General features: G+C 33.5%; 1 protein-coding gene across 1 annotated transcript in view; it reads left to right on the plus strand.

The window, feature by feature from the left end:
- The window catches only part of LOC118181951 (sperm-specific sodium:proton exchanger-like), a 98,448-nt gene that overhangs the window by 36,378 nt on the left and 46,965 nt on the right, over nucleotides 1–15,105 (plus strand). Inside the window, exons 7-10 of the mRNA XM_085813982.1 lie at nucleotides 1,278–1,421; nucleotides 5,119–5,281; nucleotides 11,747–11,828; nucleotides 13,930–14,105. Coding sequence (XP_085670108.1) covers nucleotides 1,278–1,421; nucleotides 5,119–5,281; nucleotides 11,747–11,828; nucleotides 13,930–14,105 — 565 coding nt within the window. The remainder of the gene's footprint in view (nucleotides 1–1,277; nucleotides 1,422–5,118; nucleotides 5,282–11,746; nucleotides 11,829–13,929; nucleotides 14,106–15,105) is intronic.

Consider the following 15,105-nt stretch of genomic DNA (forward strand, 5'->3'; position numbering starts at 1 on the left):
AGCGCGAGTAGATTTGTTTATGCTAAAGAGGTTGCAAACTGTGTAGGTATTTAAGATGTGGCTTTTAGCCAAGAGGAGAGAGAGACTTCTTGCTGCCTTACCATACGCGTGCTTTTCAGTCAGTTCATGTCTGCCTTTACGACCAGAACATAGTTCCTGCTGATATACTAAAACGTATTTGCATTTCGTTCACTACATACGTGGTGTCAAGAGGCTAATCTTCGTGTTAATAGTCTCTGTAAAGCATTTAAGTTTTGTTCTTATTTAGTTCTTGTTTGGTTTATTTCTTATTTTCTACTTTCAGACCATAAGTGCTAGTCTTTGTATCCCGAAGTGCGGGAGTGGCTGTATGTTGTAAAAAATAGAGAGTAAAGTTAACCCTTCTTGATGGTGGTGTTTGTCCTACAGACTCACGAGCATAGTTTGAGTAAGCTCCCTGCACCTATTCAGGATTAGCAAACATTTCTAAAGGCAATTAGAAGGAGCAGCAGTCCTGACAAGCTTAGAAATACGTTAATATGTTCTAAGTTTGGTTCTCAGTACTTGAACGATCTGGCTACATGGTGTTTTCATAACGTTCCCAGTACAGGATATAAAGTCGAACCAGTATGTTTCAGAAAAGTCTCTACGAAATCATTTCTGTTTTAGACAGATGACTATCAGAAGCAAATTAATTAATACAGTAATTTAATGCTAGAGTGGATTAGATTACAGCAAAGCATACTAGAGCTATCTGTCTAGGGGGCATAAGGAGGCTTACTATGGGTATTCATGCTAAGTTCGGGCAAAACGTTGCAAATGTCTTTTAGAATATTAAGTATATTCTATTTTTAATTCATTCCTGAGCTATCTATAATGATATGCTGTCTATATAGCTAACAATTAGAATGATTATAAAAAAGGTTTTTAGTTAAACTGGCCATCTTTGCAATGCTTTAAGTAAATGCCTTTATTCTGAATGTTATAGAAATTAAATTGATGCTCGTTCTAATAATAAGGATGAAAATACAAAGCAATGGCAGATAACGGGTAAAGATGAAAATTCAAAACAACAGTATAAGAATATTATAATTAAACGTATCTGGATGTGAGAAATATGAATCATGGCAAAAGCTTCCGAGTGCAACAACAAATGTTTATCGATTACACTGTGTTTATACAGAAATATGTTTGCTACCTTAAGAAAAGAAACAAATTAAACTTGAAATTCTACAATAGGTTAAAATAATTTTTAAAGATAATCACGCGCTTAAACTAACAGCATGTTTAATTTATAGGTTCTGGGAATCTCTGAGTTTCTGGGCTAATACTCTTATCTTTACTGTTGTCGGCATCATAATAATGTCCACCGCTGCTACTGACTTCAGCCCCAGCGACATCGGATTCATCATTGCAACATACGTTGCAGTTTCAGTGTTTAGGTAAGACTGTTTCAATTTTTAGGTGAGAGATGAATTTTTATAATCAAATATCGAACTAAATGTTATTGCAGAGATACTGAAATTTGAGTTTCATTGTTAAGTTCAGCTGAGATCAATAATCACATGAAAATAAAACTGATACGTGATACCAAATCTTTGTACTTCTCTCTTTGATGTGAAGTTGTTTCTAGGGAAAATTACTCTGGTACAATAGTCTTCTAGCTATTTTTACGTATTTTTATTTAGCTTGATTTCTCTCTGCTTAATGTGGATCAAATATTTCAATTTTTGGCTTCTTTCTACAGAGCCTATTTTCTAAAAATTTTTTATATAGTGTACATAAAATTTTCCAGATTCGATATTCTTTCTGTTAGCGTTGAATGTTTTTCACATATACACGCTAAACGCTCAAACTGCTCATCGCAGAATTTAAATTTTTGTACCATCGGATAGATCGAAAAGTAATCTTCTGTATAAAATTTGAAAGAAGAATTGTGTAATAAAACATTAAAAGAAAGCCAATGTGATGTACACTGCGAAAAAAAAAAAGTTCTGTATCTCCCGTTCTACTGGGCCGATTGACAAAATTCAAATTGCGTTTTTCATGTCTCTTAAGTGGAACTTAGGATATAAATTAGGTTTATAAATAGCACTGTTCTAGTACAAGTATTTTGACACAAAATTTGACTTTTTCTGGAACGACATGTCCTTTGTTTTTCCATATTTCGATTCTACGACTCAAATTATGCCTAAATATTAAATTGTGTAAAATTAAGTGCGAAATTTATGGACAAATTTTAAAATTTATATTGGCGCATATTTTTCAGTTTGCGCCAAGAATAATTCACTTGGCGATTTTCTTAATTAATAGCAACCTATTCTCCTTTCGTTTTTTTTTTTTCATTGTAAACCAGCGAAAAAAAAAATAATCGTTCAGTATTTCAAATAATTTTAACAAAGTGCGTAAACCACATTTGGCGTTATTATCGCTTATAACAAATATACCTAATTTCAAAAGGCGCCAATATTTAAATTCCTGTATATCCCAAGACAGTTTGAATAAAAAACTCTAATTTTTTGAAGGTATACTTAGAAATACATTTATTTTAAGATTATGGTAAAACTTTTATAGATTATAATTCAAAATTTATAAAAAAAATTTTCGAGAAATTTGTAAAAAATTATTTTAAAATAAACAATAAAAAATGGATGAATTTTATTTGGAATGAATCTAAATTTTCAATTCTGGGAGAAGGAATCAAGTAAGTTTAATAAAAAAAGAGATATTAATAAATATACATCAAATTCAATTAATTAATTCGAATTCAATTAATTCAATTCATCAAATTAACATTGAGGAGCTGAAATTTTGAGAGCTAATTTTTTAAAAACTACTCGTGCGATTTTTACAAAATTTGGGAGGATGGCATAATTTGAGTCGCAAAATCGAAATAGGGAAAAAACTTGGCATGTCATTTCAGAAAAAGTCCGATTTTGGGTCAAAATATCTATATTAGAACAATGCAATATATAAATCTAATACATATCCTAAGACGTGCTTTCGAGGCATGTAAAACAATAGTTGAATTTCGTCAATCGGCTGAGTAGAAAGGGAGATATAGAACTGCCGCCCCCTTTTTTTTTTCTTTTCGCACCTGTACTGGTGGTTCTTTTCGCTTCTGCACTGGTGTTGATTAGAGATAATGATTTTCCTATGTTTAGAGGTAGTCATATTATTCTATTATTTTCCCTGTTCATCTGAACTAAAAAACATAAAAAAATTTTCCAAGTTACAAGATTTTAGTTAAATAAATCAAAAATTATGAAAGAAGTTTTTTAACCATCGCAACAATTTATTCATCCTTGTCTATGAACAAAAGTTTTGGTGCGCTAACAAAAGAAGCTTAATGGGACAATTAATAACAGTTTTTAAGCAACAAGATACGATAAAAATGATATGTGTAAGGAATGATTCGATTCATGTAAAATTATCGTTGATAATTTTGATTGAAAATCCATAACTGTTGTTAAGTTTTAGTTATATGACCAAGAATTTCGTCATAGATTACATATACATATATATTACGTACATTTAACGCATTTAATTAAAACCGGCTAACTTTAGAAGGGCCTTTTTACATATTTTTGCCTGCCTTAAAATAAGGTTAAATTATTATTAAGATGCTATAGATAAATTTTGAGTTAATATTTTTGAAATATATAAAGCTCTATGGATAAAATAGGGAAATGTCCGCTTTCAGGAACTTATTTACAGTCGGCTATTTTTTGCAAGGAATTAATATAGAAAATATGCTTAAGTATTTTCCAAAATAAGCAAATCCTAAATCTGATTAATTACAAAACCAAATTCTTTTACCCCGTATCTTTTGAAATAATATTTAACCGAATGGAAATTAGCCGTGGAAGTTACTAGTATTCCAAATTAATACATTTACCATATTTTTACTTTGATACTCGAAGAATTTATCTGAAATCTCTACATATAATAAAAGAAAGAGTCTGTGTGTGTGTGTGTTCTTGCTGCGCGTTAAGCTAATAGACACAGAGCTACGAAACTTGGTACATAGGTGCATCTAGCCAGCCAATGCACCTCGAAGCGAATTTTTCAAAATTCGAATCAGATGTTTTTTCAATTCATCTTTTTTGATGAAATCGCATCATTTTGAATAGTTTCATTCTTTCAGAAATGTGGTTTGGGCAACAGTTTTTCATTCACTGCTTTGTATACTGGACTGCTGACTGTTGAAAATATGAGATAAAATATTGCTTATTTTTTATTTTTCGACTTACAAGATGTACATCGCAATCTTCTTATTCTGACGCGAATGTGTCTCGCGAGACACCAACAGAAGAAATTTCCTTTTTTTTTTTTTTTTTTTTCCCCTTTCTGTTTCTCTTTATTAGCTAATGGCAAAGAGGTTTGTATATTTTGAATTATGTTATCCACAAAGCACAATTTTGATTCATTTTTGCTTTCTGATGATAGTTTCATTCTTTAAGAAATGTAGTTTTGGCAACAGTTTTTCCTTCATTGCTTTGGATACTGGACTGCTGACTGTTTCCTCTTGAAAATATGAGATTTATTGTTTATTGCATTGTAATTTTTTATATTATGTTTTAATTATATAAAAAGTTTTGCATGTTTTTTTAGGGAAAAAAGTTCTTAACTTCCTTTATACCATTTGAATTCTTAAGATTTTGCAACAGGAAGTTGGTTAATATATTTATTAGGATAATTAATATTTGTATTAAGAGAAATTTTTTATTTCATTGTAGTTTTTTTAATATGTGATACAGTTTTATTGAATTTTTTTGAATTTTTTTGAATTTTTTTTAATATGTGATACAGTTTTATGAAGTTTTTCTGCAGAGTAAAATTCTGTGCACGTTTTAAATTTAATGTTTGGTGTTCCCTTTAGGCTCTTTGAAGGTACATTTAAAAGCCAGACGAAGGCTGGCCGCGTTAAGTAAATGAAGCGATAATATAAATTTATATTTAAAACTTTATTTTATTTCGCTAAAAGTTTTATCATTGGATGAGGGAAAGAAAAAAAAAAGAGATGCGATTTTTTGTAGTAGTGGGGAAATATTGTATATGAAAATACCTTTTATTGTACCAAAATGCTCATTAAGTTATGCCATCCCATTACTGTTAGATATTTATTCTGCATTTCAGAGCTGTAATGGTATTACTACTAACTCCGTTCTTAAGAAACAGGGGTTATGGTTTCAGTTGGAACTACGCAGCTGTTCTAACCTGGAGCGGATTGCGAGGATCCATAGGATTAGCTCTCGTACTTATGTTTCGCTATTCTGTACCTCAGCGCATCGCAAATAAGGTAAGTTCAGTTACAGAAAATTCCCAAACCTTATGTGAAAACGTCATTGCAAAACTTCATGAAAAGAGATTCACAACAGTTCAATTTTTATAAAGGCGTTTTCCTTAGTCAGTTAATTACTAATACTTAATTATCCATGAATATATTAACGGAGAAATACTTTAGTGTATCAAAATTGACACATCATAGTAAACTTCCCTGTTTCTAACAGAAAACTGGCAGGTGTTGAGTTGTTAAGAACAATTCATCTCTGGATTCAAATAGTTTCTGAAGCTCGTAATTAAAAACGAATCTTCCAGCTCTGTCGTTGGCAGAAAGAAAAAAATCAGTACCCTGAACTCTCTAAAGTAAATTTCTTCTGCGTTTACTTTCTCATTAATATTTGTTTCAGCTTTGTGTTGCTGAATGGTGAGACAAAGGTATGAAAATAAATGCTTGCTCAAATCAAGACAAAGAATGCTGTGTGAAAATAGCTTTTCCTGGTTGAATCTAAAATGCTTCTGCAAGCTCCTGGTTTTAACGTTGCGTTTATCCATTAAAATATCGGGATATAGTTTTAATGCAAAAGAAGATGAGACATCCCCATCAAAAGAATTATATCTCATCAATTCGATAATACATCCCTGTGACTGTTTTTTCCTCTTTGATGGTAATCAGTCGTCAGTAAGTCTTCCGCCATGCGAAAAACACTGGCTACATTTTAGACTAGTGTTCATTCACTTCCCGCTGGCAAGAGAATTTTACAGTTCCCAGGTCAAGCTCATATAAAAACCTTAGTAATTGGCTAATGTTTTACTTTCACCTCAGAACAAACACCTTTTGCAAATAATAATAATAACTAGTTTCAACCGAGATTTTACTGCAACATTTTGTTACTGCATTTTTTTTCCCTAATTCTTTTACTTTTATTTACTACATTAAAAACGGAAAATTCTCGAAATCAAGATTTTGACGGAATTATAAATGTTTTGGTCATACATATAGTTACCTCATAGTTTGTTCAAATATGGGGATAGACGTGTGAAAGCACGTCTCAGTTATCATCCATTATTACTATATGATAGATCTCTGGATTACTGTTCCCAGTATTTGTGCTGTTTTCAACCTTTTAGCCTGCTTTCATTCTATCGCATAAACATAAAAACGTGCGCCTCTTTTCTTGTTTATTTCTTGATCTGTGCTTATTCAAAAGTGCTACAATAAAAAAATTATATAAGCATAATATCCTTGTTAAATAGCATGAAATATAAAGAAAAAGCGTGCTATTTGTCCTTGATTGTGTAAATGCAATAGACTAATACCAGCATCAATTGTGAAAATGACAAGTTAGTTATATTTCAAATACAGAGGCTGTTCACACATTTTTTAGACGATGTATATTGTATTCACAAAACTAAATTACATAAAATTCTTGTGTTTTAAATGTTCTATTTGACATCCCTTATTCTGAACTATCTTTCGACACCTCAATTTCCAGGATAATAATGCCTTTTGAAGTGGCAGAAGAGGTATTCTATCCCATTCCTCCCGAACAGCTTTCCAGAGTCCTGTTAGGGTTTGGGGTCAACGTTTGGATAATCCAGTTTTTAAAAGTCCGAAAGCGCAAAAATCCATAGGTGACACATCGGGAGATTTAGTAGGGATATCAGTGAAGGGTTATGGCCTTGATACCAGTTTTTTTGTTCCATTTCTTTTAGGAAATTTACAGTGGATTTTGATGCGTGACTTAGCTTTGTCCTGATGGAGTCTCACAGATGGATGACACTGTGGGTAAAGCGATGGTATTTCATTCAGAAAAATTGGCGATAAAATATTTCTCTTGCTTATTCTCAGTATCGAAGAAAGATGCTCATATTTCTTACATAGTCATGCCTAAATTGGATATTGGTCATGCTGAAATTTTTCTTATCAGGTAAAACTGAACATGGATTATCAGGATATTATCTTATTAGGATATGACTACGCTGAAATTTACCGAATAAAATACCCATAAGGTCTACTACCTACCTAACAATTATTCGTCTGGCTTTTCAATTCTTTCCGCTTTCAGTCTTCGTCTCTGTAACTGACATGGATCATCTTCATGGGAAATTCTAACAGGATGAAACTCTGCTGTCCATTTGGCAATTATGGAATAAGCTTGTCCATTGTCTCTTAGTGTCTCATAAAGTGTTTAGCGGCCATAAATATGTCATCACAGCTCTAATGTCACTTTCACCCATCCTTGGAAATACGAGCTGACATGACTAAGATTTTGGCTATTATGAGAAAAGAAAAATAAATAAAGTGTGGATATCAAATTGATCATTAAAATTTATATAAAGGTAATTTTTCGTATCAGTTTCATTTAGAGGTACATTCTGCAAAAAAAAAAAAAAAAAAAGTTGGGGGTGGAACGACAGTTCCGTTCTACTGGGCCGTTTGACGAAATTTAACTTGCGTTTTTCGTGTCTCAAACGCGCGGCTGTATTAGATTTACATATAGGATTGTTCTAACATAGGTATTTTGACACAAAATCTGAGTTTTTCTGAAATGACATTACGATTTTTTTTTTTTTTTTTTTTTTTTTCGTATTTCGTTTCTATGCCTCAAATTATACCTAAATATTGAATTTTGAAAAATCTGGTAAAAAGTTTAACAAGGAACTAAAAAACTGTGAAAGAGGGAATCAAGTAAGTTTAATGATAATAATAACATAAATGTGAAAAAGGGGCCTAAGTTAAAGGTTATGTTTTTATGTAAACACTTAAGAAATGTCTGCATAAATACGCGACGTTCAATTTTTTTCCTTGCCGTTTACGCTGCATTGGTTTCTTTTTATTAGCAGTTTCTTAATTATAAAATCGACGACATTCCTTATAAGTATTATTTGGTTTAACCCCGATAATAATGTACTTTTTTGAAGTTTCAGGTTTCTAAAGGGAAGTAAAAATGTTAAAAATAAGTTTAAACAGCTGTTTTAATTATTAAACAACTAGAAAGCCTTGCGGTCATACGAAAAGACCGCTGTTCTAGATATTATAAATTGTAATTAAAAGGATTTGTGCAAAGGCGTCTGCTAATTCAAACTGAATTACCCAGGGCAGGCGAAGAAGACGGCCCTTTGCTTATTGCCCCACGGGGTTTCCCCATTCTACTTGCTTAATTGCTTTAAGTAGAGTGCGATGAAGGAAACCACTGACGGTACATTTCTTAAGAGCCACCGCTAGCTCAATTAATTAAGGTGATTTGAAAAATGAAATGTTAATTCACATGCCAAAGACCTCTTTGTACACAACATTTCTTGTGTAGATCTTTCCATCATTTTTAAGCTCGCCTTGCAGAGGACCATCCATTATTTTTAATTTTACGTCCTTTTTTTCACGAACTCTTGAACAGGCAACATAAAGTTGACCGTGTTCAAATGCAGGCTCAGGTAAAAAAATACCAACGCGCTTAAGCGTTTGGCCCTGAGACTTATGGATGATCATAGCAAAGGCAAGTTTTACAGGAAATTGTCTACGTCTCAATTGAAACGGCAACTCTGTACCGTGGCAACTTCACCCGATTGGCTAGTACAGTTACGCGCTAGCAAACAATAAACTATCGGCGACAAACAGACACTTAAGCCGCAGCATATAATAAAGCTATTATTTCATTTTATTTGTTTTTTCATTGTTGCCGGTTTTTGCTGCTTGCATATTTCCGAATTATCTTATATATATATATATGCGGCTTGTGTTTGTCGCCGATAGTTTCTTGGTTGCTTGCGTAACTGTAAATTGTTTTATTCCCCGTGCAGTGCAGTGCGTGACGAATATTACGAGAAATTTAAGCCGGAAAAATTAAAAATGCAAGAGCACGTGCATTTAACATTAAATAAATAAATTTAGCATCTATATATAATAGAATTCGGAAATATGCAACCGGCAGAAACTGGCAACGATGAAACTACAAAGAAAATAAAATAAATAATTATCTTTATTATGTGTGGCTTAAGTGTCTGTTTGTCGCCGACAGTTTATTGGTTGCCTGCGTAACTGTACTAGCCAATGGGGTGAAGTTGCCACGGCACAGCTTGCCGTTTCAATTGAGACTTAGACAATTTCCTGTAAAACTTCCCTTTGCTATAACCATCAATACGTCTCAGGGCCAAACGCTTAAGCGTGTTGGCATTTTTTTACCTAACTGAGCCTGCATTTAGACACGGTCAACTTTATGTTGCCTGTTCAGGAGTTCGTGAAAGAACGGACGTAAAATTAAAAATAATGGATAATCCTCTGCAAGGCGAACTTGATGGAAAGATCTACACAAGAAATGTTGTGTACAAAGAGACCTTTGACATGTGAATTAACATTTTATTATTTAAACCACTTTTATTTATTGAACTAGCGGTAGCTCTTAAGAAATGTACCGCCAGTGGTTTCCTTCAAGGCACTCTAAGCAATTAAGCAAGAAGATGGGGGAAACCCGTGGGGCAGTAAGCAAAGAGGCGTCCTCGCCGCCTGCCCTGGGTAATTCAGTTTGAATTAGCAGACACCTTTGCACAAATCATTTTAATTACAATTTATAATATCTAGAACAGTGGTCATTTCGCATGACCGCCGGGCTTTGTAGTAGTATATATAGATGTTAAATTTATTTATTAAATGTTAAATGCACGTGCTCTTGTATTTTTAATTTTTTTCGGCTTAGCTTTTTCATAATATTCGTCACGCGCTGCACTGCACGGGAATAAAACAATTTACAGATACGCAAGCAACCAATAAACTATCGGCGACGAACACTTAAGCCGCATATATGTAAGATATAAGTGCTTAAAATCTAATTTTAAAATAGAGATTCAAGGTTCCTTTTTAAATTTTTATTGTTTTATTTGCATCTGCCATTCGTTTCGTTACTTGAATTTAAGTTACTGAATGGTTTTTATAGCTTGAAAGCTGTTTACTTTTCGCGATATCGCTGTGGTTAGGTCCCGAACCCAACACCAAAATAAAAAAAAAAATTAAAAAAAAAGCTGAACCTGCACCCTACCTCTGCGCTACAATTTCATCTATTATAAACAAGGTTTTTATTCTCCACTGGTGATTCTTCACATTCTGGAGGTCGAAAGTAGCTCGAAATGGTTCGTGTAAGATACACATGGCTGTTTCACACGCATGGTCTAGCTATTTTCTTTCTGTCTGTTCCGAACTTGGCTGACACACTGCCATGTGTCTAAATAACAAAAGGAAATCTTAATAAATATATACCAAATTTAATTAATATTGAGGAGCTAAAATTTTGAAAGTTAATTTTTTAAAAATTACTCGTGCGGTTCTTACAAAACTTGGCATTTTGGCATTATTTGAATGGTAGAATCTAAATATTCGAAAAAAGTCGGTATGTCATTTCAGAAAAAGTCCGATTTTGTGTCAAAATACCTAAGTTAGAACAGTTCTATATTTAAATCTAATATATTGTTACGAAATGTACAGGCGCGATAAGATGGCTTCCCCGCAAAGCAGTTTTAGGGTTGCCATAAAATGGAAAAGGAAGGCAGGGTTGCCGCATTTGGCGACAAAATTTGCGATATGCCATGGACGGATGCAGAATCTTCTCGAAAGAATTCTTACCGGTTCAGCCCAGAATGTTCTCGAACACAAGCCGAAAGCTATATAAACCCTGCTGGTCCGCAGTCAGTTAGTTTCTCAGTGTGTGCTTCATCGAGTGGCCGAGTCAGAGTCCCTCATCTGGAGTGCGAGAGAGTTAGTATCGAGTTGGTGTCTCGTCTAGCGAGTCAATCGAGTTGACAGCCGGGCAGCGAGTGCCGAGTTGGTCGTCAAGTGCATCGAGAGAGTCTTTTAGTGCATCGTCGAGTTTTGTCTTAGACGGTGCTGAGTCGAGAGCTATACTTTTGTGTATCGTCGAGTGCATCGCGTGGAGAGTCTCGAGAGTACGTGGAGTTCCGAGAACGACCAAGCAGAGTTGGGAGCTGTACTTTAGTGCTTTGCCGTGAAGCTGTCTCCACCGTGATAGCCTGATAACCTGGAGGCTGTGTCGCTGATCGTGTCAGGGTGTTTACAATAGATCTTCGACGACTGTAAAAAGTGTTACTGGAGCTGTCCTGATTAATATTGGCTGAATAAAGTGTGTTTCGATACTTCATGAAGTGTCGCTTTTATTCACTCCAAATCTACAAACCCCGTACGAACGTGAAGGAAGAACATAACGCAACAACTGGTGTCAGAAAAGAAAAAAGTAACAATATTTTTCAAGTCAAACGGAAGATATAGAACTGTTCCCCCCCTTTTTTTTCTGTACGAGGTATATATTTTGTAAAAGTTACATTTAAATCTGCTTACTATATTTTTTTGCCACCTCATATACTTCAAAATCCTCTGATTTTAAGAGTTAATTGTATGGATCTACTTTTACCCCTAAATACGATTTTCTCATATAATCTTCTAAAATATAAGAACTCTTTTTTTTTTTCCATTTTACAGTTCCTGATCCAGGTGTCAGGAGTCATTGTTTTGACGCTTGCCGTGAATGCCACAACGATGAATTTACTCTTCAAAGTTTTAGGTGAGTACATTAACAAGAAGAAAGCTGTTAGTATATTCCTTTATTATACAACAGGGTTTCTTAAACGTTTTTCAACCCGTGCCCCCTTTTATCACTGAGAATTTTTTTCGACCCCCAGGACCCTTTAATATTTACCAAAATTTTGTGGGACCCCCCAGAAGCATTGCGCAAATCCGACACACGCGCGTGTGAAACTGTCAATTTTTTCACTTGTACTGTATTATAGTATTGCAGTTTTAGGTCATTAACTTTAATTTCTAAGGTTAAGACATAGATCAATGTGAAAATTTTAAATAAGTGACAGACGAGATGATATCGTCATGTGCAAAGCGAGTAAAATGAACGTTTCTATTGTAAAAAGAATCTGCCGAAACGTTTCCTTTTTTTTTTTTTTCTTTGTCTGTGTTGTCTTATCTTTATCTATTTTCAGATACATTGCGTAAAAATATAATTATGGTAATGTAATGGTAATTGTAAAATTATTATTTAAAAAGTTAAAGAAATTATTTAAAAAGTAAAAGTTAAAGAAAGAGATAAGCTATAGTGCTTAGATAAGATAAGAATGGCTGAACAGGAGTTAAGCTACTACACCATATACTTAACTCCTGTTCAGCCATTCTTATTTTATCTTATCTAATTACTATAGTTTATCTCATTAATTGCGCTTTGGCAGCTGAAGATGAATGTTCGGTGAAACCGTCGAAACAAGTCCAGTGAAAATTTGAAAATATAACTCTGATTTTTGTTGCTTGACTCCTAAATTAAGAAAAATGGCTTCAAGTTTCATTAGTTTACTCCTTCAGGAAATGCTTGGCTGAATCAATCTTATATTATTCTTTTATTTTTTATTGGATTTATTTTGATTTTTGTACTTTTTTTAGAATTTGATTTATTAATGACTACTTGGATAATAATCTTGCTATATCTTGAAAACTGCTTCATAAGTGTTGATTATAATTCAGCAGTTGATGATTAATGCAAAATACACTATGCAAAGAAAATCTTTAGCCAAAGAATTAAAACCAATAGTGAAATCATTCTGCTTTGTGGATTCATGCAAGGCCTGTCAATTGGTGCGTCTTCTTCCAAATTTTCTCTTATATTCCTGCGTTTGCAATCACTTGAATATAAATGCTTGTTTAACATTAATTAATTAATTTGGCGATTTTTTTTCTATTTTTTTTAGAATTGTTTATTAAAATAATGCAATTTTAAATTGCAACTTAAATAAAGTTGTCTAAATTTAAGTATAAGTTACAGTCAGTTTTACTTAAACTATAAAGTTCTAGTTAATTTACGCGTCTTTGACTACTAGAACCTTAAAAAAGTGTCGAGCGACTATTATCTGGTTTAATCCAAAGAAGGGTTAAAATACCCTTTTATTCACTCAAAGAAACACTCGCAGATGGCCCCTTCTCCGGCTTATAGGAAAGATTCCACTTGAGCTTTAACTTAAGATAGAAAATAAGAAACTAAATTAATTCTAACTAGTTAAATTTAAACCAGAGCTGTACAAAGATAACTAACCGAATTGGCCCATATTTAAACTTCACCGGCGAAAGCTAACGGGCACGTAATAATACGGCCGAACATAGTAAGCTTGGCTTAAAGCAACGACGTAGAAGGCAGAATACGCTTTACTGAGAACTTCTGAGCTCGTCAACGGAAGTGACTGAAACTTCCCATCAAGTACTGGTTCTACACCATTTACATAAAACGCAACTGCCAGAATGAAGAAAATTCATTCTGGCAGGGAATTGTTGGTGGTAAACAAGAGAATAAAGGAAAGCGTTTCAAAAGTAACTATTAGGATATTAAAATAAACCCCTACAATGTTACGAAATAGTTTTTTGACTATCTTGTTTTTTGTGGGAGAGGGCTTTTCTTTGTAGGTCTATATAGTTACTAAGGGCATTCAGGAATTAATGTATTTTAATTCCCTTTGTTGTTGGAATCGAATAAACCAATAATTATTAAAACAGAACGTAACTTCATCTTCTAATGATTGTAATTATAACTCTCAAAAACACATACTATTGTTTTTTTTAACTGTATACTACCTAACATTTAAAATGCTTTTGTGGCTTAACTTTCATTTTAGGAATAGGACAGGTGACAGCAAAAAACATTAAGTCAATGTCCCATGCTCTTGCGTTACTCAGAGATGCAGTTAACGCGACAGAGAGCGTTGCAAGAATGGATAAGTATCTGGCCGGTGCAGATTGGCCATGGGTACGCAAGGTGACCTACATAAAAAATCCTTACGAAAATCTTGAGGTAAAGAAAATTTGATTTTCTCATCTTGTGTGCTCGGGGATTAGTTTTAGATGAAGTGGTTTTCAGTTCTGATTTTCATTTTATCTGTTTTTGAAAATGAAAGAGTGTAACAGTACCTTTCAATACGATATATTCTCGCTTTGCTGTGTTTCTCAAATATGCGGTCTTTCACAAACTGTAAGTCCTCTCCTCTGAACTTGCATCCAGCCCACGGAGGAAGGATTACTGCGTGATCCAGCTAATCAATTTTGCTCATTTTATCAATAACCACAAGTCAAAATCCGCCAACGATTAACTTAGGTTGCCGCTTTTTCGGATGGCACAGACTGTCTTTTCTCCATCGATGACAAATAACTGATATACTTTGCACTTTGTAATCAATTACGAAGTCTCGATACTTCGTTTACGTTTTATACGGAATTGTGGTATATAGAAAATCTTGCAGAAAGGCAAAGGGAGTACCTTCGTATTTAATTTTTTTCTTGTCATATACGAGACTGGAAGCAATGCGAATAAATCTCTGTGATACGGTCAATCGTTCCCATTATTCGAATTAATTATCCTAAGATCTTTATAAGATTTATATATATATCGTAAGATCATAACTGGCTCAAATTGCTGATATTAAAAGTATTGAAATTTTTAGTTCAGGTCTCTTGTTAATAAAGAAACAGCAACTATGCATGTAATGAATGTAAGAAACTAATGAAAATTTATATATCTATGTGTTGTCGTCTAAGAAGAAAGATAGCATGTTTATAATATATTAGAATCCAGTGAAATTATGCATGTAATGAGTGTAAAAACTAACTCATTACATGCATAATAAACTAGTACAACGATATATACGATTTAAAATAATAATTACGTATGGTAAAGTACACGAGGGAAAGAATCATTGAATTTTATTTATTTGAAAACTTCGTAATCGACAAACAACGGCCACTTGCTTATCGGTACTACAAGTCTGTCTTTCGATGGTGAAGGATAATCCGTGCCG

The sequence above is a fragment of the Stegodyphus dumicola genome, chromosome 1 (genome assembly GCF_044657685.1).
Source record: "Stegodyphus dumicola isolate Sdum_Otavi_A_Nest chromosome 1, ASM4465768v1".
In the NCBI taxonomy this organism is placed as follows: domain Eukaryota; kingdom Metazoa; phylum Arthropoda; class Arachnida; order Araneae; family Eresidae; genus Stegodyphus; species Stegodyphus dumicola.